This window comes from Bolinopsis microptera, chromosome 5 (genome assembly GCF_026151205.1).
Source record: "Bolinopsis microptera isolate Bmic1 chromosome 5, MBARI_Bmic_1.0, whole genome shotgun sequence".
In the NCBI taxonomy this organism is placed as follows: domain Eukaryota; kingdom Metazoa; phylum Ctenophora; class Tentaculata; order Lobata; family Bolinopsidae; genus Bolinopsis; species Bolinopsis microptera.
The window spans coordinates 12,308,049-12,334,982 of NC_087076.1; the positions used below are offsets into that span (position 1 = coordinate 12,308,049).

The 26,934-nt window shown below is 38.1% G+C and overlaps 1 protein-coding gene across 2 annotated transcripts in view; it reads left to right on the plus strand.

Annotated features, from left to right (window-relative positions):
* The window catches only part of LOC134815965 (secretagogin-like), an 85,627-nt gene extending 61,717 nt beyond the window's left edge, over positions 1 to 23,910 (plus strand). The window contains exons 2-6 of one of the 2 annotated variants that reach the window (XM_063824601.1): positions 18,959 to 19,080; positions 19,242 to 19,355; positions 19,505 to 19,666; positions 21,609 to 21,752; positions 23,294 to 23,910. In XM_063824601.1, coding sequence (XP_063680671.1) covers positions 18,994 to 19,080; positions 19,242 to 19,355; positions 19,505 to 19,666; positions 21,609 to 21,752; positions 23,294 to 23,398 — 612 coding nt within the window. In that variant the 5' untranslated portion in view covers positions 18,959 to 18,993 and the 3' untranslated portion in view covers positions 23,399 to 23,910. Of the gene's footprint in view, positions 1 to 18,958; positions 19,081 to 19,241; positions 19,356 to 19,504; positions 19,667 to 19,981; positions 20,123 to 21,033; positions 21,559 to 21,608; positions 21,753 to 23,293 lie in introns of those variants that run through there. The other variant, XM_063824602.1, reaches the window with a different exon arrangement.
* The last annotated feature ends 3,024 nt before the right edge of the window (positions 23,911 to 26,934 follow it).

Here is a 26,934-nt window from a genome sequence, read left to right on the forward strand (position 1 = left end):
CTAGTGCTGCTCATATGTACATATTCTGATAGCTCTGGTTTGACTGTTTATATGTAAGTATGTAAGTATGTAAGTATGTATCTGTAGGGTACAAAATATAATACTTCATAGCATATCAGCAAGGATTATTTAGAAATCAGGAAAGTTTCTGTCTCCTTCTACAATCTCTGACACTATAATGGGTGGAGCAAGGAATTCCTGACGGGAAGTAACACTTCTGAGAAGTAACCGTTACTTAGCAACTTGACTTGTTGGCTGAGACAAGTCAACAAGTCGAAGGAACGGTTAATTCCCTTTATGCAGAATCTAGGATTATATCATCTTATCTTAGACTAAGAGTCTATATAAAATACAACACTGGTTTCTATAGAAACCAGTCTAGAACTGGAATCTGCAAACAGGCCATATATTGGCTCAAATTACGACATTCAGTGGTGCCCTTGGTATATTATTTATACACATATTATATTTACAATAAATGTATCCAATAGAAACCATTGGGGCCGATATACATATCAATAGGATAGCAGAAGTGATGATACGGGCCGGTTGGCACCTACACATCATGCTGGCGTCAACTGAGATGGCATCATCTAATAGCAATCACTAAGGTTTCTTCTTGCCGTTTTACTCAAGTGTATGAATTATAAAGTATATGATTATCGTATAAATTACAATTGCTAGTAACCTAGGAAACAACAAACAAGCGTCACTCGCACGTACTGTCTACACAACTAAAGAATGGTATACTATAAAACAGTTTAGCCTGTGTGCTAGTGTATTATGTATAGTGTATTATGTATAGTGTAGATCATCAGACAGCAAAACATATGTACAAGTATACACATATGATTAACTTACACTGCCAACTAGTAACGCAAGATGAATACAACACAATTGTACAACATAATTGTACAACAGTAGTACAATGTACATGCTGAACAATGCTAATTTCAGTAACTTATCAACATTCTACACAACACTAAGAATCAGGTGATTGATGTGTTGTGTCATGGGAAAATAGACAAAGGATGTTAGACAGTGTGAAGTGTGAACTAACATCATTCAGCACACATTCTTCAACGAAACAAAAATATAGCGACATGAACCCTTACAAGAATAGCACGCTTGCAAGGTATGCAGTCAAGGGAACACCATCTATGTGGAACGATATAAAGATAGAGCAAAGGAGCAAGATAAAGAATATCAAGTAAAAGGTGTATCGTGTTGCAGTATGTTTCCAAGTGGTAGTGTAACCATGGTTACACTATAGTGTTGTGACTTGTGAGCACGTGTATTTACACAACTCATTTCATTTAGAAATTAGTTTTTACATCACAATCTGCAAAAGGACAATAGTCACCATCTATGACCGTTGTTGCACCTGGTAAAAATAGACAAAAACTCAACATATCAGCATGCAGGAAGCATACAAAGAAGAAATCAAGAGAGAAAAATGAGAATTTGACGTAAAACAGAATCACGAGGATAGGTACAATATTGAGTTACAGAATACCAGATATATAACGAAAATGTTAGTGAAGGAGCATATTTATAACAGTATAATAATGTAAAACCAGTAAACCATGTGAGACACTATAACATAAAATATGAGTACATAATTATGAGCACCGGAACTAACACTTCCCTTACGTAATGTTATAGGTATACCCGGGCTATATAGTGAACAATATTACAAAGCACAAACACAGTATAATCCGGGAACTAAAACTTCCCTTACGTAATGTTATAGCTGGTACCCGGGCTATAGTGAACAATATTACAAAGCACAAACACAGTATAATCCGGGAACTAAAACTTCCCTTACGTAATGTTATAGCTGGTACCCGGGCTATAGTGAACAATATTACAAAGCACAAACACGGTATCCGGGAACTAACACTTCCCTTACGTAATGTTATAGGTATACCCGGGCTATATAGTGAACAATATTACAAAGCACGAACACGGTATCCGGACTGTATTAGGAGTTCAATAATTGTAGGACACAATATTAATTAGGTAGTGAGTAAGTGAGCCACACTATGCCTACTCAGAGAACTGTTTTGCAATTTGAAGTCATGACATTACAGTCATGACATCTGGTATATAGGATTATTTGGTAGTGACAGAGGATTAGAAACCTTTGTAATATATCGACTATGTGGGTAATACTACTGCGTATGAACTAAAACTCAAGAATATAGAATTAGTGGAACAGGTAGAAAGTATAGTTTAGAGAATCTGAATACATACTACTTTGCCGTCATTGTCAAATAAAATCCATACTTTCTACAGCACAGAACTTAGAGCTAGATAATTATAGAGATTAGAGAAATTTAAACATAAATGATTTTTAAAATTTCCTCGAACAAAGAAATATTTCTTTGAAATAAATGATGTATTTGTGTAACATTTTGAAAGTTTATTGACAAAAAAAAGCTTTCGACTAGCGGGTTTCTAGTATTATATATATTACGTTAATTAAATGTTACTCGCATTATTTTCTTGGTGACTTATAAGAGCTTATATCATTAGATCATAAGATTTTCTCTCGTATTCTATTGATGATGTGAAAAACGTAATACATATAATATCAACGGGTATGAAATAAAATTCAGGGCGAATAATATTCACTTAATAATGAATAATAATATGCCAACGTTGCGATCATGTTAATCGAATCTTGTGATGCAGTCATATTGCGTATAATTGCTGTTGTGGTATTTATGGGCTTTGCAAACATTATCTTGACCCTGAGCCAAGAAATTCCGATATTAGCTTTCCGGCGTACATATAATATATATTATATCTTTTTAAAACTGAGGAATTGATGGTTTTCTTAGAAACCCTCATTTAACTTTTAACGTACACTTTCTTCCCCGAACATACATAATGTGTCCACTGTGTTTGTGTGTCGATGTTTTATAGTTCGTTTATTAATTTAATTTTCTAATCACCCTGCTCTAGATTTTTTGTTTATGTTTATATTTTTGAGTTAAAATCTATTATTATTAAGAGTGTCACCACCGACCAACATCATCCACCACCCACGAGTGTCACCACCGACCAACACACTCCACCACCCACGAGTGTCACCACCGACCAACACAGTCCATCACCCACGAGTGTCACCACCGACCAACACAGTCCATCACCCACGAGTGTCACCACCGACCAACACAGTCCATCACCCACGAGTGTCACCACCGACCAACACACTCCACCACCCAGATCGTTCAGGTGCCCGGTAATAAGTTACCGACCACTGAATTAGCTCCTCCTAATTTCAGAACGGTTACAGCAACACAACAACTCATCCTTATCACACGGGGCACAAAATCAACCTATCAAATCCGCGGAATCTTATCACGTGACAGAAAACGACCCAATCAGCTGCGCGGGGGCATCGACCGTGCCCACGTACGATGACATCAGAAGGAGCTAAACGGTAGAATTAATCGGAGGAAGTGACAGGCAGATATGAGCTGAGTGGAGGGATCAGATATAAGCGTGTCCCAATCGCTCAACTAATCAGCACCTGCTAATGATCATGTCTGTCCTCCGCGGACACCTCACCATTTCTGGTAGTTTGTCTCTGTGTTACCTGCGGCTGGATAACAGTATACCCCTCATTTGCAGATAAGAGCACTATATCACAAAATAAGGAGCATAAATCTAATATTTCAGAGTCTTACTGTCTTACTGTCACAAAGTGTAAGCCTACATACTTGGAGTTTAGACAAATTTCAGCATTAATTGTCTAATATTGGTTTACAACTTACAAGTTTTTATTTTATACCCCTCGTTACTGCTGCTCCCCACTATCGCCAGCATGTATACCAACACTGTCCCAATGTTAAAATTTGTCCCAATTGGCTTAAGTTGGGTACAGTAATATGCGCGGGTTTTTATATTTAATCCAGCACTACAATTTAAATAAAATAAAGAGGATGGAATAAGTTAGGTCACTTCACGAGATGGATGAGATCACCTCTATTAGTATAACTGTATAATATTAGGTGCCTAGAACATAGTATAATCCATTTAGCTCGCTCCCCATTCGGACAAGTCGTGCCACCTTTTATTCTATACTTCACTTCTATTTCATTAGTTGTCCTTGATTTTTTGTTCAGGGAGCAGGCTTACCACATAGGTCCGGTAGTTCCGAACGTTTAGACAGGGTGCTAGGTTGTGGTACACACTCAACTAGGTAGTCTGAAAGTCCAAAAAGCTCCAAAAAGAGATGTCAACAGAGTGTGAGCCTGACTAACCCAGATACTCAGATAGTTGTAATCGTTTGTTAGGTTTGCTAGGAATTGTTCATTGATAGTACTGCAGTTAACGTGTCCCTGACTGGAGGTTTGCCAATGACATTAGTGCGATGCTTTTGGTAGAAAGCTGCATAAATAATACTATAATAACATTAAATTCATTAATTCGTCAGACAATATTGTCAGTAAGTCGGTAAAATGGTAGAAAAACTAGACATGCTCTGACGAATGCAAAAAAAATTTTCCAGTCGATCCTCGTTTATTATATCAGACCACAATTATTTGCCAACACCCCAAAATCTGAAGGTTAGCGGTCTCGCAGCACAACCAAAACCAAAACTTGCGAAACTGCTTGGTTTTGATTGAGGAGTTCGAAGCGGAATTTTATATTTCATGCACTTGTTAAAAAACACTAAGTTAAGTTTTACGGCGCCAAAGTTGATAAGGCCTCATCGATTTTTAGACTTTTATTACGTTGCCAATCTCTTCTTCATCTTTTCTGTAGTTCGTCACTTTACTGTTTACCGAGGCATATAATGACCATTGTTCCCATACTCCCATAACTGCATAACTTCTAACTCTATAAGTCTATAATTTGATCTAGAAGAGTGCGATGTATACCGATCAGCAGTACCTAATACCCCAGCAGTAATACGTTAGTAGGTTAAGGTACACACTATTACACGTACCGTGTGGTGTACTGTGCCGGACTAACAGAGTCAGTTGCCCGTAATGAAGTTGTCCCACACATTAGCACATGATGATTCGGCCGATGTTAGTTACGGGGCTATAACCCGATAGAGAGAGAGAATGAGAGGGTAGGAGAGTATAAGGAGACACCCAAATCAGATTAAAATAATGACCCGTGACGTCACGACTTGTGAGCTACCTGGCTTTACCGGACATTCGCAGTATATAGTTCGTTATTTTTCATCAGTTTCTTCTTCCGTAGTAGGATTGTTGTGAGATTGCACCACTGATCCGTTAAAAGGCCGATAAAATCTTACAATTCTGACCCTTTTGCTGGCGCCATTTCCCGTAAAGCGGAGTCAGCGGGTCCGTTTGTAACGTCGCTACTTTCACTATTCCACGGGGATGAACACTGAACATAATACCTACTGTAATCGTGCCATGGTATCCCTGTTAAAATGCTGATAAGCTAAAAGATGTAATGACGTTTGTTTATCATCTCGAAATTTGGTAAGAAGATCCGTGATGTCATTTACCTTACAGCGTTATATGTCATAACGTTCAGTAATTTGAGGATAAGGTTTATAATATTTGTTTTTCGGTAGTTTTTATGAAATTAGAACAGTAATATGACACAAATTGAGAAAATGGTTAGAGAATAATCAGGACCGGCGGGACGACAAATGCTGATTGCTGGCACATGTAATCAGCCATTCATAATCGCGGTGCCTTGGTTTTTACTGTTAAAATATTCTGGCAGCCTTTATAATTTCATGACGATATCATTTCAGTACGATGCTCCGCTTAGTGGCTCAGTACTATTACTGTATTAGCAGTTTCTTGAACAGATCACACCTCCTAGCATAGTACTATTATAGTATGTCCTAATATTAACCATTCATCCATTTTTTTGACGTTTTTCATAAATTAAACCGGCGTTATGAGGTTTCTTGGTCAATTGACCCTGTCTTTTGATAAGTAGTGTTTAATAAGTAGTGTGCTTGACACGGAGTATTACGTAATTCTAACGGAGCCCAACTGGATCTAACTTTTAGAAGCTAGGCTATAATGCTTGTGTAATTTGTTTAAAACCAGTTTATACAGTGCCCTGTGCCATTATATTGTGTCCTTTTAACAACTTTCAAGTTCTATAGAATTTTGTACGATCTTTTACAATGGACATATTAAAGGTGCATGTTCGCTGCTCGTTGTGTTCCTACTCCCGCGAATACCCTTTAGTGGGATGGCATTCTTTATCAGTAGATTTTATAATGTTTTCATGTCGCATTTGTTGACATCTCAGCACTTTTGCATTCCATGATCGCTCATGTCAGAATGCAGAACATCATGGAATGCAGCCTCTTCCTAAATTTATTTTACTATTATTTAATATTTATTAAATATTGATGTGTTTATTTTACTTGGACGTCAATATTAGCTTTATCTCGAGCCAATTCTAATTCTATTGTTTTCGTTGTAAGCTCTAACCTCACCTACTACCCTAACCTCAGCTCTCTCAGCACAAAAGAAAACCGCAGAACTTTAAATTTGTCGTTGTAATTGTCGTTGAACTCGAATTTGTGGTTGTAATGGGTTTGTGCTGTGGTTTAAATTGGTTAAGTACCTAATATGAATTTGTATTTTCAGCAAAATTTAGACGTTTGACTTATTTTAAAGGGATAAAATCGCTGATCACTATTGCACTAATTACAATGTTGAATCATTTCATGGTCTTCATCTAATGACATACACAATCACATAACATGAAGACTTTGTTGTAACTTGTATGAAAAGCATTAATACACAGGACGTTGGTAAAATATAAAGAGTTTTGTAAAATTATGATTAGCCAGCAGCAGGGTGACTGTTACCAGAAAGCCATGATGACAAGATGGTATCGTGTATATGTGTGTACAGTTAAACTGTCATAATATTATGTGCATATATTACGAGACTGATAGACCACAAATATAGAAAATTTGTGGCGATATTAAGCACTACACAGGCAGGTCTGGAGTGATTGCAGTATTTAGCTAATCTATCCAGTATCTACACTTTGTTCTACCTGGAATCTACACGTTTCTATTTAATGGTGTTTAAAAAACCGTGGTGGTATCACTGATCATGTACTGATTTTAATATCCAGCATGTTTTCCACAGAAAACGGTAACCGCACGTTGTAAGTACAGGTTTTTGTTGAAATACTGACAGTAAGCGGCACGGAAAAACGAATGAATTTAGCATTGAAGAACCGCTAGATGGCACTGTATAGAAGCCATACCGTTCAGTAATTTGGAAGTGCTAGATACGTCAGGTTTTCGCTTATTTCAACCACGGATCAGAGCGTACATTTCTTATTTCTTCATGGTGCTCTCCTTCTGCCACACCCTGATTTCCGGTACTACCGTAATTTTACTAAGTTGTGTTTCACGTTAGATACACACTGTCCTGCACTAGCATACCTGCACTGCTGCACTGCTGCGCCTTCTGTCTCAGTCTAACCGTGTACTATTAGTACAAGTTGTGGGGTTATGTTTTAGTAATTTGTTGAGTATGTCTGGAATTGTTCATTGTGCTGTGTGTACGTGTGTTTCTGTATTTTAGTTTACTTTCTTAGCTTTGGGCATTGAAACAAATAGTACAGGGTGGCCCGCAAATACCTAGCTATTTGAGAAAATGTGTATTTTTTGAGAGGATAGTAAACTATCTCACTGACTGGAGATGATGACAATAGTAATGTCATCATCTCCAGTCAGTGAGATAGTTTCATACTGTTGATGACAATAATAGTGTCATCATCTCCAGTCAGTAAGATAGTTTCACACTATTGATGACAATAATAATGTCATCATCTCCAGTCAGTGAGATAGTTTCATACTGTTGATGACAATAATAATGTCATCATCTCCAGTCAGTAAGATAGTTTCACACTATTGATGACAATAATAATGTCACCATCTCCAGTCAGTAAGATAGTTTCATACTGTTGATTACAATAATAGTGTCATCATCTCCAGTCAGTAAGATAGTTTCACACTATTGACGACAATAATAATGTCATCATCTCCAGTCAGTAAGATAGTTTCACACTATTGATGACAATAATAATGTCATCATCTCCAGTCAGTGAGATAGTTTCATACTGTTGATGACAATAATAGTGTCATCATCTCCAGTCAGTAAGATAGTTTCACACTATTGATGACAATAATAATGTCATCTAAAACCACGACTTTCAACTATCTGTTGGGGGGGGGGGGGGGTCCAACCCGATTTGTCCGATTCCGATTTTGGCCTCATCAACCCTCATATCGGAAATCGGGTTGGACCCCCCCCCCCATCTGTTATTATGACAGTTACTGTTAGTTCACTTCTGAACAAGTCCAGTAGTAGTCTGACTATATCAGCAGAATTTACAAAGCTGGTGAATGAAACTAACTGTTGATGATAACCGTCATCATTAATGATAGCCGTCCGTGAATTAAGATCACGATAACCTTTTTTCTTTGATCTATGATCATGAGGTTTACATCAAAAATGGCTTATGTTTTAAAGGAGAATCTTTGGAGTGCGAGCTCATTAGAAAACTAATTAGTAATTAGTAATTAGAAATTAGTAATTAGAAATTAGTAATTAGTAATTAGTAATTAGTAATTAGTAATTAGTAATTAGTAATTAGTAATTAGTAATTAGTAATATAAACGAATAAGCCAGATCATGTGAGCTAAATTTACCAATTAGCTAAAGTGACCCAACTGATGGCCCAGTGATGGGGCAGCTGCTGTAAAACATTACCTTTGTAAAGGACACAAGCTTCTTCCTTCCAAGAAATATCCACCACTTTTACCTCTAATCAAATTACAACACGTATAAATAATAAGTATATAAGTTGGTATATTGTATTGGTTTAAACCTGCGCATGTGACTGATCTACTTGTGTTTGAGTGGATGCAGACAAAATGCATTGATTTGTTAGGTTACAAACTGGTCACGTACTGGTTACAAACTGGTCACGTACTGCCTAATCACTGAAACTTCTGAACGCTGCTGCCTTCAATTAGCGACTCGAGTGATAATGCACATAACACACGAGAACCTGTCCTGTTTTACTGTGCATGTTTTGTGTTTCAGAGTATAATTTGTGATATTTATCTTTTTGGATTACTTTGGTTTGGGATCCTAGCCTAATCCTAGCCTAGTTTGATGCTGAATGCTGTATTTAGTTTGATATGAGTTTTTGAGCCTGCAATCTGCATCAGTACCATTTACACTAAATTTGCAGATGACAGGCTTTAAAATTCCTAGTATTATACATATAAAATATTATGTTAATACTATAATGATTTTGGACTCGAAGGGGAACACACGGGGGTGATGCAACGTCAATTAATGTCAATTAATGTCAATTAATGTCAATTAATGTCAATTAATGTCAATGTCAGTTTTGCAAAATTTTGGAATACTGACATTAATTGACACGATATTTTTCGACCAGAGATTATGTAGTTCTACCATATTTTTAGCACTTTAGAACGTTTATATCATCAATTTATTCACTACTATCATATATGGAAATGTGAAATGTGAAAAAAATTCAGATCATTAAACAATAAAACTAATATAATACGGTTTTCCTAAATTTAATTTTCTTAAATGGGCGTGGCCATCCAAGGGCGTGGTTCTCAACATCATCAGAACTTAAAACCCACATTAAACGAAATGCCTTCATGACATTTATATTTGAATAACGAATCTTAAACAGCTAACATTACTCCTTCATACTAAAAAAGCCGATTCTAGATATTTTACCTGTATAAGAAACCAATAAAATATGGGCGTGGCCGGTGGGGACCGAAGATGGAAGAGTTGGAAGCTGAAATTTTTTTTGGTGGTCTTTGAACCTCAGGATCAACAGATAAGAACATACTCATAATTATTTAAGGACATTTTGTTTTTTTGAACCGGTTTAACTTACATAGACGTGAATATCTTGAATATTGATATATATCGAATAATGATAATCTCAAATTTCAAGACAAATTAATGTCAATTAATGTCAATTAATGTCAATTAATGTCAATTAATGTCAATGTCAGTTTGGGGTTTTTACGGAATACTGACATTAATTGACGTTGCATCACCCCCGAACACACAATGTAAGGCTCATGTTAATACAATTCGGGAGGCTAACTATATATTTTGTAGCTTGATTCTTAGCTTTGATCGGTCAACGCTGGAAAAAGGTATGGTTCACCGCTCTACCAGTACCCAGATTTATGAATCTTTATATCAACATTCAGCATCATTATACTCTTTGTCAACGTTCAATTTCCTCTTATACTCTTTAGTTGCTATCAAGTACCGACCTCAAAGTGGGTTTGACTTGAGCTATAAACTTATAAACAATGGAGCTGCGGAATAACCATTCACCTGATAATGACGTCACGAAACCCAGCCTCTCTTTACACAAATAATTATTCCTTCAAATTTATGTTTCTCCTCCTTTCTGTGACAGTTTTCATATCCTAACATTGCGTTTTCAATATCATCGTCATGATTATGTTAATAATCACAACCATAATAATATTACATATTGATAAATGTAATAATTGTTCTGCAAATTGTAGTTTTTAACAACCGAAGTCAAGCATAGCTGTAACACCTTTGTTTTCTCGCCGAATTGTTTGAACATAGTGAAACAGTCGAATTTCAACATGCTATCATTAAAATTCGTGTCTGTTAACTGTCACATACTACTGTCATACTACTGTCATACTACTGTCACTGTCACATACTACTGTCACATACTACTGTCATACTACTGTCACTGTCACAAACTAGTGTCACATACTACTGTCACTGTAACATACTATTGTCACACTACTGTCACATACTACTGTCATATAATACTGTAACATACTAGTGTCACTGTCACATACTACTGTCACATACTACTGTAATACTACTGTCACTGTCACATACTACTGTCATACTACTGTCACTGCCACATACTACTGTCACATACTACTGTCATACTACTGTCACTGTCACATACTAGTGTCACATACTATTGTCATACTACTGTCACTGTCACATACTAGTGTCACTGTCACATACTACTGTCATATAATACTGTAACATACTAGTGTCACTGTCACATACTACTGTCACATACTACTGTAATACTACTGTCACTGTCACATACTAGTGTCACTGTCACATACTACTGTCATATAATACTGTAACATACTATTGTCGCTGTCACATACTACTGTCATACTACTGTCACTGCCACATACTACTGTCACATACTACTGTGAACTGTCACTGTCACATACTACTGTCACATACTACTGTCATACTACTGTCACTGTCACAAACTAGTGTCACATACTACTGTCACTGTAACATACTATTGTCACACTACTGTCACATACTACTGTCATATAATACTGTAACATACTAGTGTCACTGTCACATACTACTGTCACATACTACTGTAATACTACTGTCACTGTCACATACTACTGTCATACTACTGTCACTGCCACATACTACTGTCACATACTACTGTCATACTACTGTCACTGTCACATACTAGTGTCACATACTATTGTCATACTACTGTCACTGTCACATACTAGTGTCACTGTCACATACTACTGTCATATAATACTGTAACATACTAGTGTCACTGTCACATACTACTGTCACATACTACTGTAATACTACTGTCACTGTCACATACTAGTGTCACTGTCACATACTACTGTCATATAATACTGTAACATACTATTGTCGCTGTCACATACTACTGTCATACTACTGTCACTGCCACATACTACTGTCACATACTACTGTCATGCTACTGTCACTGTCACACACTACTGTCACATACTACTGTCACTGTCACATACTACTGTCACATACTATTGTCATACTACTGTCACTGTCACATACTAGTGTCACATACACTAATTAGATTTTGTATGACTTGGGTTAGGGTTGTGGTAAGGATTATGGTTAGCTACGGGGTTCTGCCTATGGTTATGGTTTCGGTCAGGGTCAGGGTTAGGATTGGCTACAGAACCGTAAATACACTTGATAACTCTTGGGAGAGCTACATAATATGAGCCCATAAATATGCTGCTACTTGAAGACTGAAGTGGACTTTTTATCCAGTGTGTTTAGTGTTTAAAAGTCCCTAACTCCATGCGTGTTGGAACTAGAGAGTATGGTAGACTTACGGACTTTTGAGGTTGTCTTTGTTTACTGTTTGCTACTCTCTGTTTGATGTCATTCTTTCGATAGTTTCTGAGCTGGATTTGGACTGTTTTACGGCGAATTATTGTTTAGGGGCCATCTACTTAGGACGTCCGCCAGACTGGTTGGCCACATGAACTTGAAGTATATAAGGCAGTAAGAGAATATGCGAGTTGTGTCCCGGTATTATTGTTTACTGTTTATGCTACAGGGACAGAATATCTTAGAGTTGGAATGAGTAAGGTTAATCCAGAGCAATGTTGGACAATTGCCAATATACCTGTATACTGGCGGGGGAAGTGAACAAATCGATAAACCAATCAGCTTCCAGTATTGACCAACCAAAACCCAGATCACGGCCACACGAAGTGTCAAACAGTTCAGTATCGCCGCCAGTATCCATGTTGACTAATATCGGAACTAAGAATGAACACTGAACTGAGGACTGGTATTAATTGCACTAATTCTACGCTTGTCTTTAAACGTCCATAACCCTCTGCAAATGTGTGCTGTGTTATAGGAACTCAATACAGCTGGACTATAACGGAATAGAGTGCTATACTACTACTAGTCTCTCTTGTTTACCGTTCTGAAACTCCCTTCTACACCCTAAGCTGGATATTTTATTATATTTATATTATTGTGAAATACTGTTTATACTTGGGATAGACTATAATCCAAAATGAGTGCGAGACTGTCAGGCTTTGCTCATTCGCGATGTACTTAATTTAAGAGCGACATGTTGAACGGTTATAATTGATGATACCCATGCAAATTAATGTCGGAACTATGTATGAACAGTATTAATTGCGCTCATTTGATGTGCTAGGTGCAACGACTGTACTGCAATAGTGCACGTACAGCCGGAAATTCACACTGATTCTTGTTATTATATCGCCATTAACCTCTCACACCCATGCAATATACTAATATAACTCAACAGGTCCAATTAGTACCGTGTACCACGCAGTGCGACTGTCAGCAAGCTTTTCTATTGAATCATGTGGTTCATAATTCATTTATCAACGTTGTAATTGTGTTGTCGGTGTTTGATCAGTATTCAATTGCTTCAATTTAGTTGCTTTTCGAATCGAACTGAGGGGTCACGGGGGATGTCAATAAAATTTCCTCAAAACTAAGCCCTTCAAAATTAAGCTTTTAAAACCAAGTTCCTAAAACCTAAGCTGGTATACTTCTGAAAGAGGATGCGTTATGGGCAGATCCCATTTACTTCAGTTCAAGAAGCAACTGATATATCCGCAAGTTTCCTTTTGTTTTCTATTAATAAAATACACTCATGACACTGAAAAGAGGAAATTAAAATTGATAGTACTGTTTTCTATTTATCAGACTTGAGTCCTCGACCCTTATGTATCTATAAGTCTAAAAGTTCTGATGTATCCAGAGTTTCCGCCCGTCCTTAATTAGATACGCAGCACATAAAGATGAGGAGATATGTGGAAGATTCTCCATCACCATACCAGCAACGACATTAACGTGCAGTTTGTTTCCAGGTCACGTTTTGGAAACCTTGCAGTCATTCCATCTGCATGCAGACACAGCTCAGCAGCAAATCAGTCACTGTACGATAATTCATTTGCAGTCATAGGCCCAAAATTGTGGAATGCAATGCCTTACCATTTGAATTCCATCGGCGACCGAGAGCAATTCAAATCGCAGCTCACCCAGTTCATGCTATTTCTTCCGGATACACCGCCCAACAGGGGCTAGAACTCAAACTCGCTGCTTTGCTGGAGGAATGACAGAGAGCTCTCCTCTCTGTGGGGTGGTCACACAATGTGATGGCCCTGTTAAAGCTTAACGAATCTCAACGTAGGTGACATAGGTACGTGAGATGAAACATGCAATCTAAAAGTATCTTTATCCTGCTCTTATGGTTGGTGGGCTCGACAGTGAAACACGCAAATGTAGTGTATACTTCGTTAAATTACATCATTAGCTACAAAGGAATTAAGTTGGTTAGTTTTATTAGTACTATATATACGAAGATCTAAAATGCCTCAAACAATCGAGAATCAAATAACCTAAATAAAATACACAAGGTAAATGGAGATGAACTACACAAAAATATAGCTTCAAAAATGAAGCTTCAAAAAAGAAGAAATAAAAACTGAGAACCTTATCTTTCAACTTTGCATCTATTTAAACCCAAGCAATTAGTTCTATACTTCTCAATATACCTAAATTCCTCCCTATTTAATCCCCTGGGGTTACATTCTTTCAAAATGGCAAATTTATAGTTGTCAATAGTAAAAATGTCACTGTGATGTTCATAGGCATGAATCGAAAGGGCTGATTTATTACGATCCTCTACTTTAAAACAGGCTCTGTGTCCATTGACATCCTGCTCTCATGTTTGTAAAAGTTGATAGTACTTCAACTGGAAACACAACCGTCATCTCGACTATAATTACGAGAACAATAGAGGCACCCACGTTAGTGCTTAAAATTAACAAAAGCTCTAATTGACGTCATGCTTTGTAAAGTAGCATTGTAGGTACTGTAAACAATGTAGTACCTACAATACTGACTACAACGCCAGGAAGATGTATGCAACCTTCACTGCTTCATCCACTGGTCTCCATCTATGCATGTCACTTATCGCTTTGTCACTAACTCTTTACTTTTTTAAATTTTACTCTCCTTTGGCTTCGTATTTCGAGAAATTCGGATGACATATTCCATTGTGTGTGGGAAATTATGGTTTTTGTGACCTGTATTTTTTAAATTTGGTAAGAGAACAAAAGGAGGGAACTGAATAAAGCACCAGTATTCGCTTCAGCTCGAAGACAACTACTACTCGAAGTTCGCGTAAAACTATTACTTCTTCTTAAGATAATTTCTTCCGATCTACATTCAAACATCATGATCTCACCAATCATATCAACAAATGTAACAGATTTGTAGCGTTAATATGGGTTAATAAAATCATTATTTTTTCCGTATAATCATATTATAAAGCTTACTTCTCCGATGTTTTTTTTTTGATATATATCGACCTGAACTCTTATAATTATCTACCAACATTTACATAAGCTTTTTATAGTTAGATGGAAACTTTGAATTACAACTCAACATTCACAAGCAGAAAAGATTAAATTTTCTTTAAAGTTTGATGTGTGTTTGATGTGTTTCTGTAAACCTACTTTACACTATTACTGATTACATAAGCCTCCCAAGTTAAAATGTCCTTGTTTTCGACACTTTATAGTAAAACCGGCCTGCATTATTCGTATATCAAGCAACGAATAGCTCAATAGCTGCTTCATTACTAGCCGCTTCATTACCGACACAAACCACTGACATAGTAACATGGACTCAACTTTTCAGACATGACATGGAAATTACAATCGGCAGAAAATGCTTCACGTCCAAGTTCATGTATCCGTGAGAATTCATCCGATAAAGCCATAACATTAGCCTCCCCACGAAGGATTTATACTATAAATATTGAATACTAATTTATGAGTTCGTCGGAATTATACTGCTATATTGCTTTTCTTTGCTTCTCGATACTTCGTAGCTTGATACTAATTGATGTTTCGTGCACATAGTAAGCTTATGAAGGAGAATTCAGGTGTTGCAATAGGTTGTTCGTTTTTAGAAGCCTTTAAATATCTTCTGCAGTTTTATCACTTTATTTCTGATTGTTTTCTATCTTGGAGGCCTCTTTGGCTTATCAAGGTATATTTGGAAGAGAGCCAAATATAATTATTCCAAAAAAGTAAGCGACATTTTCGATTTTCTTTCATAGTGGTTGCCGGTTGGTTGTTCTTTTAATGCTTATCATTACTACTGTAAAGAGATATCCATTATTCGTCATTGATTTGCTGTATGTTTAGGCTACAACCACGTAGAGAACTGTAAATAGTAATAAACATACACGACACTAAATATACCATTGCAAGGACAAAAGAAAATCGCGATTATTTTGCCCAAAAATCGCGATACCGCGACAAGCCAAACAGACGACACATAAAATTTGTCGCAAAGAATGGGAAAATCGCGATCCCGCACATACCGCGATTTCCTTTTATCCCTGTACCATTGGGACCCCCCAAAAGTAGGGTACAACTATTGTTTTCCTTACACTTCTGATTCGTTATAATATTACTGTTACCGATTACATTAAGTCTATCCACTATCCTAAAGTGATGGTTTTCAGTTATGCACACGTCCATCATAGATTCGTTTTGACCAAATTTCACTAACCAAAGCTCTTATGATAGCGTCACCCTATTAAACCTCAGCAGTCTGGCACGACAATTGAATAAAGTAATGTTATTAAACAATAAATGAAGGACAGTGGACAATGTGCCAACAGAACTGTCAACATTCAGTTAACCGTCCTTAACAACGTCAATAACGTACTACTTTAACGCTATTTGCTTATTCGACTAACATTTTGCAGATAAATAACTTAATACATAGTTTTCGGCCCCAACGTTAATGTGGCTTTTGCTATGTGTTGGTTCAGCCGAATTAATTATTATGTAATCAAGTTTATTTTTCTCTTTTAGTTAGTTGTCATCCGGCCAAACATTAAGCAACTTATATTGCAGCACCATTTTTCAATTAGAATATTAAAATATGTCATTGTAATTTTGCATGGCTGAAATGTAACGCTTGATTTGTATATATAATAATTAATTGAATTTTCAAATAAAAAAAAAAATAACTTAATGCTAATGATTTATTTAATACTTATTTAAAGTTTTTCATTTGTAGATCGCTTCTACTTGCAGTTCGATACTTTTCGCTGTACAATTATTTAAACAGTTTAAACGAATATAGTAAGATAATAGTAATAGTAACTGCTGCCCAATGTTGCTGGTTTCTTGACATTCTTGTACGGTAAGAGGGTATCAACCAACGTGTGAAACTATATTACACCTATAGAGTTATGCCTATGCTAGACTGTAGTATACGGTCAAAGGTGTTAGGTGTAAACCAGTATAACTCCAGTAGAAAGGATGGTTTAACAGTAACCAAACATTAACCAATAAACAGTAACAAATAAACAGTAACAAATAAACAGTAACCAATAAACAGTAACCAATAAACAGTAACCAAACAGTAACCAATTAACAGAAACCAATAAATAGTAACCAAACAGAAACCAATAAACAGTAACCAATAAATAGTAACCAAACAGAAACCAATAAACAGTAACCAATAAACAGTAACCAAACAGTAACCAATTAACAGTAACCAATAAACAGTAACCAATAAGTAGTAACCAATAAATAGTAACCAATAAATAGTAACCAAACAGAAACCAATAAACAGTAACCAATAAACAGTAACCAATTAACAGTAACCAATTAACAGTAACCAATAAACAGTAACCAATAAGTAGTAACCAATTAACAGTAACCAATAAACAGTAACCAATAAGTAGTAACCAATAAATAGTAACCAATAAATAGTAACCAATAAACAGTAACCAATAAACAGTAACCAATAAACAGTAACCAATAAACAGTAACCAATAAGTAGTAACCAAACATTAACCAATAAACAGTAACAAATAAACAGTAACAAATAAACAGTAACCAATAAACAGTAACCAATAAACAGTAACCAAACAGTAACCAATTAACAGAAACCAATAAATAGTAACCAAACAGAAACCAATAAACAGTAACCAATAAATAGTAACCAAACAGAAACCAATAAACAGTAACCAATAAACAGTAACCAAACAGTAACCAATTAACAGTAACCAATAAACAGTAACCAATAAGTAGTAACCAATAAATAGTAACCAATAAATAGTAACCAAACAGAAACCAATAAACAGTAACCAATAAACAGTAACCAAACAGTAACCAATTAACAGTAACCAATAAACAGTAACCAATAAGTAGTAACCAATTAAAAGTAACCAATAAACAGTAACCAATAAACAGTAACCAAACAGTAACCAACTAACAGTAACCAATAAACAGTAACCAATAAGTAGTAACCAATAAATAGTAACCAATAAATAGTAACCAAACATTAACCAATAAACAGTAACAAATAAACAGTAACAAATAAACAGTAACCAATAAACAGTAACCAATAAACAGTAACCAAACAGTAACCAATTAACAGAAACCAATAAATAGTAACCAAACAGAAACCAATAAACAGTAACCAATAAATAGTAACCAAACAGAAACCAATAAACAGTAACCAATAAACAGTAACCAAACAGTAACCAATTAACAGTAACCAATAAACAGTAACCAATAAGTAGTAACCAATAAATAGTAACCAATAAATAGTAACCAAACAGAAACCAATAAACAGTAACCAATAAACAGTAACCAAACAGTAACCAATTAACAGTAACCAATAAACAGTAACCAATTAACAGTAACCAATAAACAGTAACCAATAAGTAGTAACCAATAAATAGTAACCAATAAATAGTAACCAATAAACAGTAACCAATTAACAGTAACCAATAAACAGTAACCAATTAACAGTAACCAATAAACAGTAACCAATAAGTAGTAACCAATAAATAGTAACCAATAAATAGTAACCAAACAGAAACCAATAAACAGTAACCAATAAACAGTAACCAAACAGAAACCAATAAACAGTAACCAATAAACAGTAACCAATTAACAGTAACCAATAAACAGTAACCAATTAACAGTAACCAATAAACAGTAACCAATAAGTAGTAACCAATAAATAGTAACCAATGTAACCCCAGTAGAGAGGATGGTATAAGACTCGAGACAATAACATGGCAAAGTCAGGATCAAGAGACGTGGCGGGAGTGGAACTTAAGAAGTTGCGGAATAAGAAGCTGACCAGCACTGAGTTTATGCAGGTAAAATATTTGCTATTTACCCAATATTTTAATTAAATGCGGTATTTATATCCCGCTCAAATAATTAACCAACGTAACGTGTCAACATGCATCAGGGCGGCTTTAAAAAAGTATACAAATTTCATAATCTACATTGAAAGTTGACCGACCCATGCCCCCAGGTTTGGTTCCACTACGACAAGGACAAGAGCGGTTTCCTGGAGTATGTGGAGTTCTCACAGTTCATGAAGGACTTGTTTCTCAAGGGGGACTGTGTAGATATTACCCCAGAACAGGTATACCCCCGGAAGTAATACCCCCGGAAATACCCCCGAAATTTCATGGACCTAGTCGGAAAACTTCAAAATAACCAACTCAATCCAAGCATGGTAATTGCCCTAGATATAATAAACCTTGGCAGAATTTACTGAAAGTTTGGTTTTAGGTAGAAAAGTACACTGCAGAAGTAATACATTTGATGGACACGTACGATGAAAACAGGGACGGAAGATTCGAGATGAACGAATTGGCAAAGGCCCTGAAAATCGAAGAGAACTATTTGAACAAGATTATCAACAAGAAATCTATAAAGGACAAACACGTTCAGGTAAGAAAGCATAAGAGCACATTTTGTCCCTTGCTGTTTACCAACTTTTGTGAAGTTGGGCTGAAATTTATTAGATGCAAAGTCTCTGAGACTTAATAGTTCAACTGAAGATGATATCCTGGCTCAGTGCCAGTGGCACTAAACTAGATATATATAAACATTTGCCGCTACAACCACAGTAAACGGCAATAATCCAATTCAATGGTAAACATGTGTACAACAGACTAAATAAACCCCTGACGAAAGTTTTAATCGTATTATAAATATCAGTTTATGTTGTTCCCGCATATCTAAAATCAAAGTAACATTCCACAGTCAATTTTGAAACATTACAATTCGAACGTGAACGACACCATAGAAGGTCCGGAACTGCATGCCTTTGTGGGGGACATAGCCCGGTACCTGGGCCTCAAACTGAGCCTGACAGTAATTGAGGCAGGAGTCACCAGAGTTAAAGTGAGATATTGTTCCCAATTGTTCTAACAAAGATGTTGCCGCCCACGAACGTGACAAAGGCGTGCGCCGCGCTGTTGCATTCGCTATTCCATTTTCGTACCGTCTTGATATTTTTATTGTCATATGATAATTAATTAATTAATTAATTAATTATGATCATATTTGCTGTCAAGCACGCATGTCTTGTTAGTATTGCATTGCTTGTGTGGTGTTGTTTGATACAGATATACGGGATTTGTTAAGGTCGGGCAAGCTGATATTAAATAGGACTTGAATTACTGTGGGTTGATGTCTGGTGCGTTTGAGAAATTAGTTAAAAAGTGCCGAAAATATGGTAGATCCATAAATTTGAGTGAAGATTGATAACCAATATCAGCTGGTGAATTCAGAGTTGTGAAATATTGTACTAGAAAATGAAAGGCAAAACGTTTTTGATCGCGGTGACATCAATCCTGAAGATGTCGAAACGTTGGCGTCGAAAGCTGTAAACACTATTTCAGTACTCGGTCGACTTATTGAAAACTTCTCAACATCTCAAACAAATCCATGTCTGTCATCATAATATAACACTTGTCGAGACTAGCTTCCCTGTAAGTAGAGACTAGGGAATATGCTGAATATACTAGAATTATGTGTAGAATATGTAGAATGTGTAGAATATGTAGAATGTGTAGAATACGTGGTTCCTGTAACCCGTCTGCAGATCTCTATGATGTAGCACGACAGCTGTTTTTGGCACTTTTTATAGTTTATTTGTAGCCACTTTGCCGCTTATTCCTGCCTGTGACTGCATGTTGTATACCGAATGAGTGTGATATCCTCTCCTGGACACACATTTCGTCTGATTCCTCGTGATGGCATTTTTTCTGTGTCAGAGCTGACGGATAAAATGAGTGAAACACACCACCCAGGAGAACGTTGGGACGGATGTCATCGACACAACCGCGATCAAGTCTCTTTTGTCAGAGGGGAGCATTCAGCAGCTCAAAGAGAGCTTCAAGTGTTAAGAAGTGGGATTCTATTCTAATGTTTTCTGTTATTCTAGTAAGATTTTAGCGAGGAGTATAGTCGGACAGATGAGAGATTTATTGTAAGATTATGACAAAATATTTTAGTTGGACTGGATAGTGGATGTTAAAGATGCATTTGGTCGGGTCCCATTATTGACCAATGACCACAATAATGTTAACGATATTGTAAACTGTAAATTTTATAATGTTATTTTCATTTATAATTTGTGCTCTTCTCAGTTTGCTAAATTGAATATAAAATCAACAGGGCTCACACTCAGTAGATATCAGCAATGAATCTTTGCTTTCTAATGCGTCGAAATAAGAAATTAACCACATTCAAGCAGAAGTAATTACATAGTACTAACTAATATCCCAACACCTTCAAAATGTAACCAGTAAAAGTGAAAACTCCAACACATTCACAACTGTAACCATAACAACTGTAACCATAACAACCCCAACTATTTCGACAGTCCGTACTGAAGCACTACGACTCGAACTGCGATCAGAAACTCCAGGGTATAGAGTTGAAAGCGTTTGTAGGAGATCTGGTCAGATCTACCCCTGATATACCATTCAACTTTACTATGATCGAGCAAGCGTGTAACTACATTGAGGTAAATATTATGATTATTTTGACGGTCTTGCTAAGAAAGCCATATTGTTTCAAGTATCATATATTTTTAAGCCTGAGCAGAACTGAGCCCTAAGATTCTTCAAGCACAAAGTTCCCTAACCCCAGTTCTCTAACCCCAGTTCCCTAACCCCAGTTCCCTAACCCTAGTTCTCTAACCCCAGTTCCCTAACCCCAGTTCACTAAACCCCAGTTCACTAAACCCCAGTTCCCTAACCCCAGTTCTCTAACCCCAGTTCCCTAACCCCAGTTCCCTAACCACAGTTCCCTAACCCCAGTTCCTTAACCCCAGTTCTCTAACCCCAGTTCCCTAACCCCAGTTCCCTAACCCCAGTTCCCTAACCCCAGTTCTCTAACCCCAGTTCCCTAACCCCAGTTCACTAAACCCGAGTTCCCTAACTCCAGTTCCTTAACCCCAGTTCCCTAACCCCAGTTCCCTAACCCCAGTTCCCTAACCCCAGTTCCTTAACCCCAGTTCTCTAACCCCAGTTCCCTAACCCCAGTTCCCTAACCCCAGTTCCCTAACCCCAGTTCCCTAACCCCAGTTCCTTAACCCCAGTTCCCTAACCCCAGTTCCTTAACCCCAGTTCTCTAACCCCAGTTCCTTAACCCCAGTTCCCTAACCCCAGTTCCCTAACCCCAGTTCTCTAACCCCAGTTCCCTAACCCCAGTTCACTAAACCCGAGTTCCCTAACTCCAGTTCCTTAACCCCAGTTCCCTAACCCCAGTTCCCTAACCCCAGTTCCCTAACCCCAGTTCCTTAACCCCAGTTCTCTAACCCCAGTTCCCTAACCCCAGTTCCCTAACCCCAGTTCCCTAACCCCAGTTCCCTAACCCCAGTTCCTTAACCCCAGTTCCCTAACCCCAGTTCCTTAACCCCAGTTCTCTAACCCCAGTTCCTTAACCCCAGTTCCCTAACCCCAGTTCCCTAACCCCAGTTCCCTAACCCCAGTTCCTTAACCCCAGTTCCCTAACCCCAGTTCCTTAACCCCAGTTCTCTAACCCCAGTTCCCTAACCCCAGTTCCCTAACCCCAGTTCCCTCACCCCAGTTCCCTAACCCCAGTTCCTTAACCCCAGTTCTCTAACCCCAGTTCCTTAACCCCAGTTTCCTAACCCCAGTTCCCTAACCCCAGTTCCTTAACCCCAGTTCTCTAACCCCAGTTCCCTAACCCCAGTTCCCTAACCCCAGTTCCCTAACCCCAGTTCCATAACCCCAGTTCCTTAACCCCAGTTCCCTAACCCCAGTTCTCTAACCCCAGTTCCCTAACCCCAGTTCCCTAACCCCAGTTCCCTAACCCCAGTTCCTTAACCCCAGTTCCCTAACCCCAGTTCTCTAACCCCAGTTCCTTAACCTCAGTTCTCTAACCCCAGTTCCCTAACCCCAGTTCCTTAACCCCAGTTCTCTAACCCCAGTTCCTTAACCCCAGTTCCCTAACCCCAGTTCCTTAACCCCAGTTCTCTAACCCCAGTTCCATAACCTCAGTTCCCTAACCCCAGTTCACTAACCCCAGTTCTCTCCCAAGGAAATGTCTGGTGAAAACATGCTCAACATCGACGCTATAAAACTGATTCTAAGTCTGGACAACAGGCAGCAGCTACACCGCAAACTGAGCGAGCAGGCGAAGTAGTGGAGGAGAGATTTGTGTGAGAGGATCGAGGGTAGATGGTGCAATGAAACCTTCAATTACTGTTGGATATTGCTCGAGAGAGATAAGGAACTCAGAGGAGAATACTTTATTTGTACCTAACTGAACAGTAAACAAACCGAGTTTAAGATGCTGGTGTCATATCGCACGTGCAAGGTGACTTTGCGCGAGAAATTGCGCGAGAAATTGTTCGTGACGAGTCTTGCACGGTACAACAGAAGATTTATATCAGAAGTGCTGTAATCTCATTTAAATTACTCTCGACTTATAATTAATTGACGGTGAAATCCCGATTTATGAGATTGATTATGATATATTTTGACAAAATTATATGAGAGTAGATTTTTCTGACTTTATCATGGATATATTATAATAGGCAAGCGGAAGGTGACTAATTAATTGATATTTTATTACTACGACGCGAAGAAAATGAAACCATAATGCCTCCCAGATTTTTATTTAACTACATTCACCTGTGTTGTCTGTTGACCCCAGAGACTTTTGTTGTGAAATCTTTGTTACCCGAATTTTACTTTACTCTAAAGTTAATAATTATGTTTATAGTCGACTATATATAACCTGCTCTGTGTGATTTGTGTTTTTGTACAAATTTTTATGATATCTTACGAAGCATGCGACTGATCGAGATCTGTAGTTGAGTTTTTTTAGTAGATTTTCCTTAAATAATTGAGAAAGAAATTGAAATTAATCTATTTACACTTTTAAAATGATTTATAAGGTGAAAATGTATTAAAATGATTAAACGTCAAAAAAGTTCCATCTGTCGACTTGAAAGATAATGGTAAAATACAGTAATAGAGTATACAGTAAAACCCCGATTTACCGCGATCTGTAAATCGGGATTTACTGTATTTTTATCAAGACACTTATTTTACTTCGGAGTATTCCAACAGCCACATTGTTACACAAGTGCAAACAGCCAATTACAGGAAGCCGAAGGATTTGTTTAGCCAGTGACGGTTAAGGTAGTGTGTACCATACTTTCTTCGCCCGAGACTTTGCTGCAATGTGCAGCTCCTCATTTAAGTTTAACCCTCACACCCGATTTCTCGAGTATTCGGCTGAGTAGACCAGGGGCTGCATAGACCACTCAGGATCCTTAGCTGAACGTCAACGACGCTCACCCCACGACCAGGCAGACAGTGGGATTCGAACCGTACCCGCAACCTTACGATTGCAAAGCTGGCGTTCTAACCAACTGTGCTACCTATATCAGCCTAAACAATTACAAATTAGAATGTCAACTACTGGTAAAATGCGGGTAAGTTCTTTTAGTTTTACTGGTAACAAGTCTACAATTAAAATAAAGATTGACCATTTTTACTTCGAATTGGCTTGATAAAAATGCAACATTAAACTTAAAGAGGAGTGTAGCCGCTAAAATAGTGCCTGCACAATAGAGTTACCAATCACAGTGCTGAGTCCTTAATCAAGCTTTTGAGTTACTATTAACATTCCTGTCATGCTTATGGGGGGTGGGGGGGGGCGGGGATCATGTTAATTTTTGTCCGTTTTCAGAAAATAGGTACCGAACGGACAAAAACAAAAACGGACAAAAACGGACAAAAATTGTAACTTTTGATTTAAATTTTCTCCACAATTTGTAACAGGCTATCTGCAAAAATAGGTAGCCCGGTTAATGACCATGGTTCTTTCTCAAACTTTTAATCCTCAATTAGGCACAAACAATAGTCTACACATTTTTTAATAACATAAAAAGGGATGAAAATCAATTCATTTATCATGCAACAACTTTTTCATATTACTGGAGAGTAAAACTTTGTTAAACACAAAGATTCTTGAGCACATTTTAAGTCAAACTCAAATGCGTTTAAAAACATTTGAGTATATAACAATAAATTATGTAAAAAATAACACCAACAATAATTATAAATTGAACAAATTATTGAGAGATGAAAGAGAAGAAGAGGAGGAGGGGGACTGAGGAGGGGGACTGAGGAGGGGGACTGAGGATGGGGACTGAGGAGGAAGAGGAGGGGAGCTGAGGAGGAGTAAGACTGAGGGGGAGAACTGAGGAGGAGGAATGAATAGGAGGAGGAGGAGAAGAAGGACTCAAGAGGAGGAGGACTGAGGAGGAGAAGGAGGACAGATGAGGAGGAGGAGGAGGAGGATGAGGCGACGAGGACTGGGGGAGGACTGAGGAGGAGGAGGAGGACTGAGGAGAACTGAGGAGAAGGAAGAGGAAGACTGAAGAGGACTGAGGAGGAGGAGGACTGAGGAGAAGGGGGAGGAACAGAAGGAGGAGGAGAAGGACTGAGAAAGAGGAGGACTGAGGAGAAGGAGGAGGACTGAGGAGAAGGAAGAGGAGGAGGAGGAGGAGGAGTTAGAGGAGGGTGACAGAGGGGAGGACTGAGGAGGAGGAGGGAAATGACGAGGACTGAGCAGGAGAAGGAGGAGGACTGAGGAGGAGAAGGAGGATGACTGAGGAGGAGGAGGACTGAGGAGGAGGAGGACTAAGGAGAAGGGTGGGGAGGAGGACTGAAGAGGAGGACTGAGGAGGAGGAGGACCCGGGAGGAGGACCCAGGAAAAGGCCCCATGAGGAGGAGGAGGAGGACTGGGGAGGAGGAGGACTCATGAGGACTCATGAGGACTCATGAGGACTGATGAGGAGGACTGAGGACGAGGAGGAGGAGGACTAAGGAGGATGACTGATGAAGAGAAGGAGGTGTATGATGAGGATGAGGAGGTCTAAAGAGAAGGAGGATGACAAGAAGGAGGACTGAGGAGGAGGGCTGGTGAAGAGGACTGATGAGGAGGAGGAGGAGGACTGATGAGGAAGAGGACTGAGGAGGAAGAGGAAGAGGATGAAGAGGAGGACTGAGGAGGAAGACTGAGGAGGATGGCTGAGGAGGATGAAGAGGAGGACTGAGGAGGAAGACTGAGGACGATGGCTAAGGAGGATGACGGTGGAGGATGACTGAGGACGAGGACGACGACTGAGGACGAGGAGAAGGAGGACTGAGGAGGAGGACTGGTGAAGAGGACTGATGAGGAGGAGGAGAAAGACTGATGAGGAGGAGGACTGAGGAGGAGGAAGACTGAGTAGGAGGAGGAGGGGGACTGAGGAGGAAGAGGAGGAGGATGAAGAGGAGGACTGAGGAGGAAGACTGATGAGGATGGCTGAGGAGGATGACAACAGTTACAATAGTTTTGAGATTAAAGCATTCTGAAGTCACTTTAAGTGTCAGCCTGACTACTAACAGCTGACAACAACAGTTAAAATAGTTGTAAGATTAAAGCATTCTGAAGTCACTTTAAGTGTCAGCCTGACTACTTACAACTGACAACAACAGTTACAATAATTTTGAGATTAAAGCATTCTGAAGTCATTTTAAGTATTAGCCTGACTACTAACAGCTGACAACAACAGTTAAAATAGTTGTAAGATTAAAGCATTCTGAAGTCACTTTAAGTGTCTGACTACTTACAACTGACAACAACAGTTACAATAATTTTGAGATTAAAGCATTCTGAA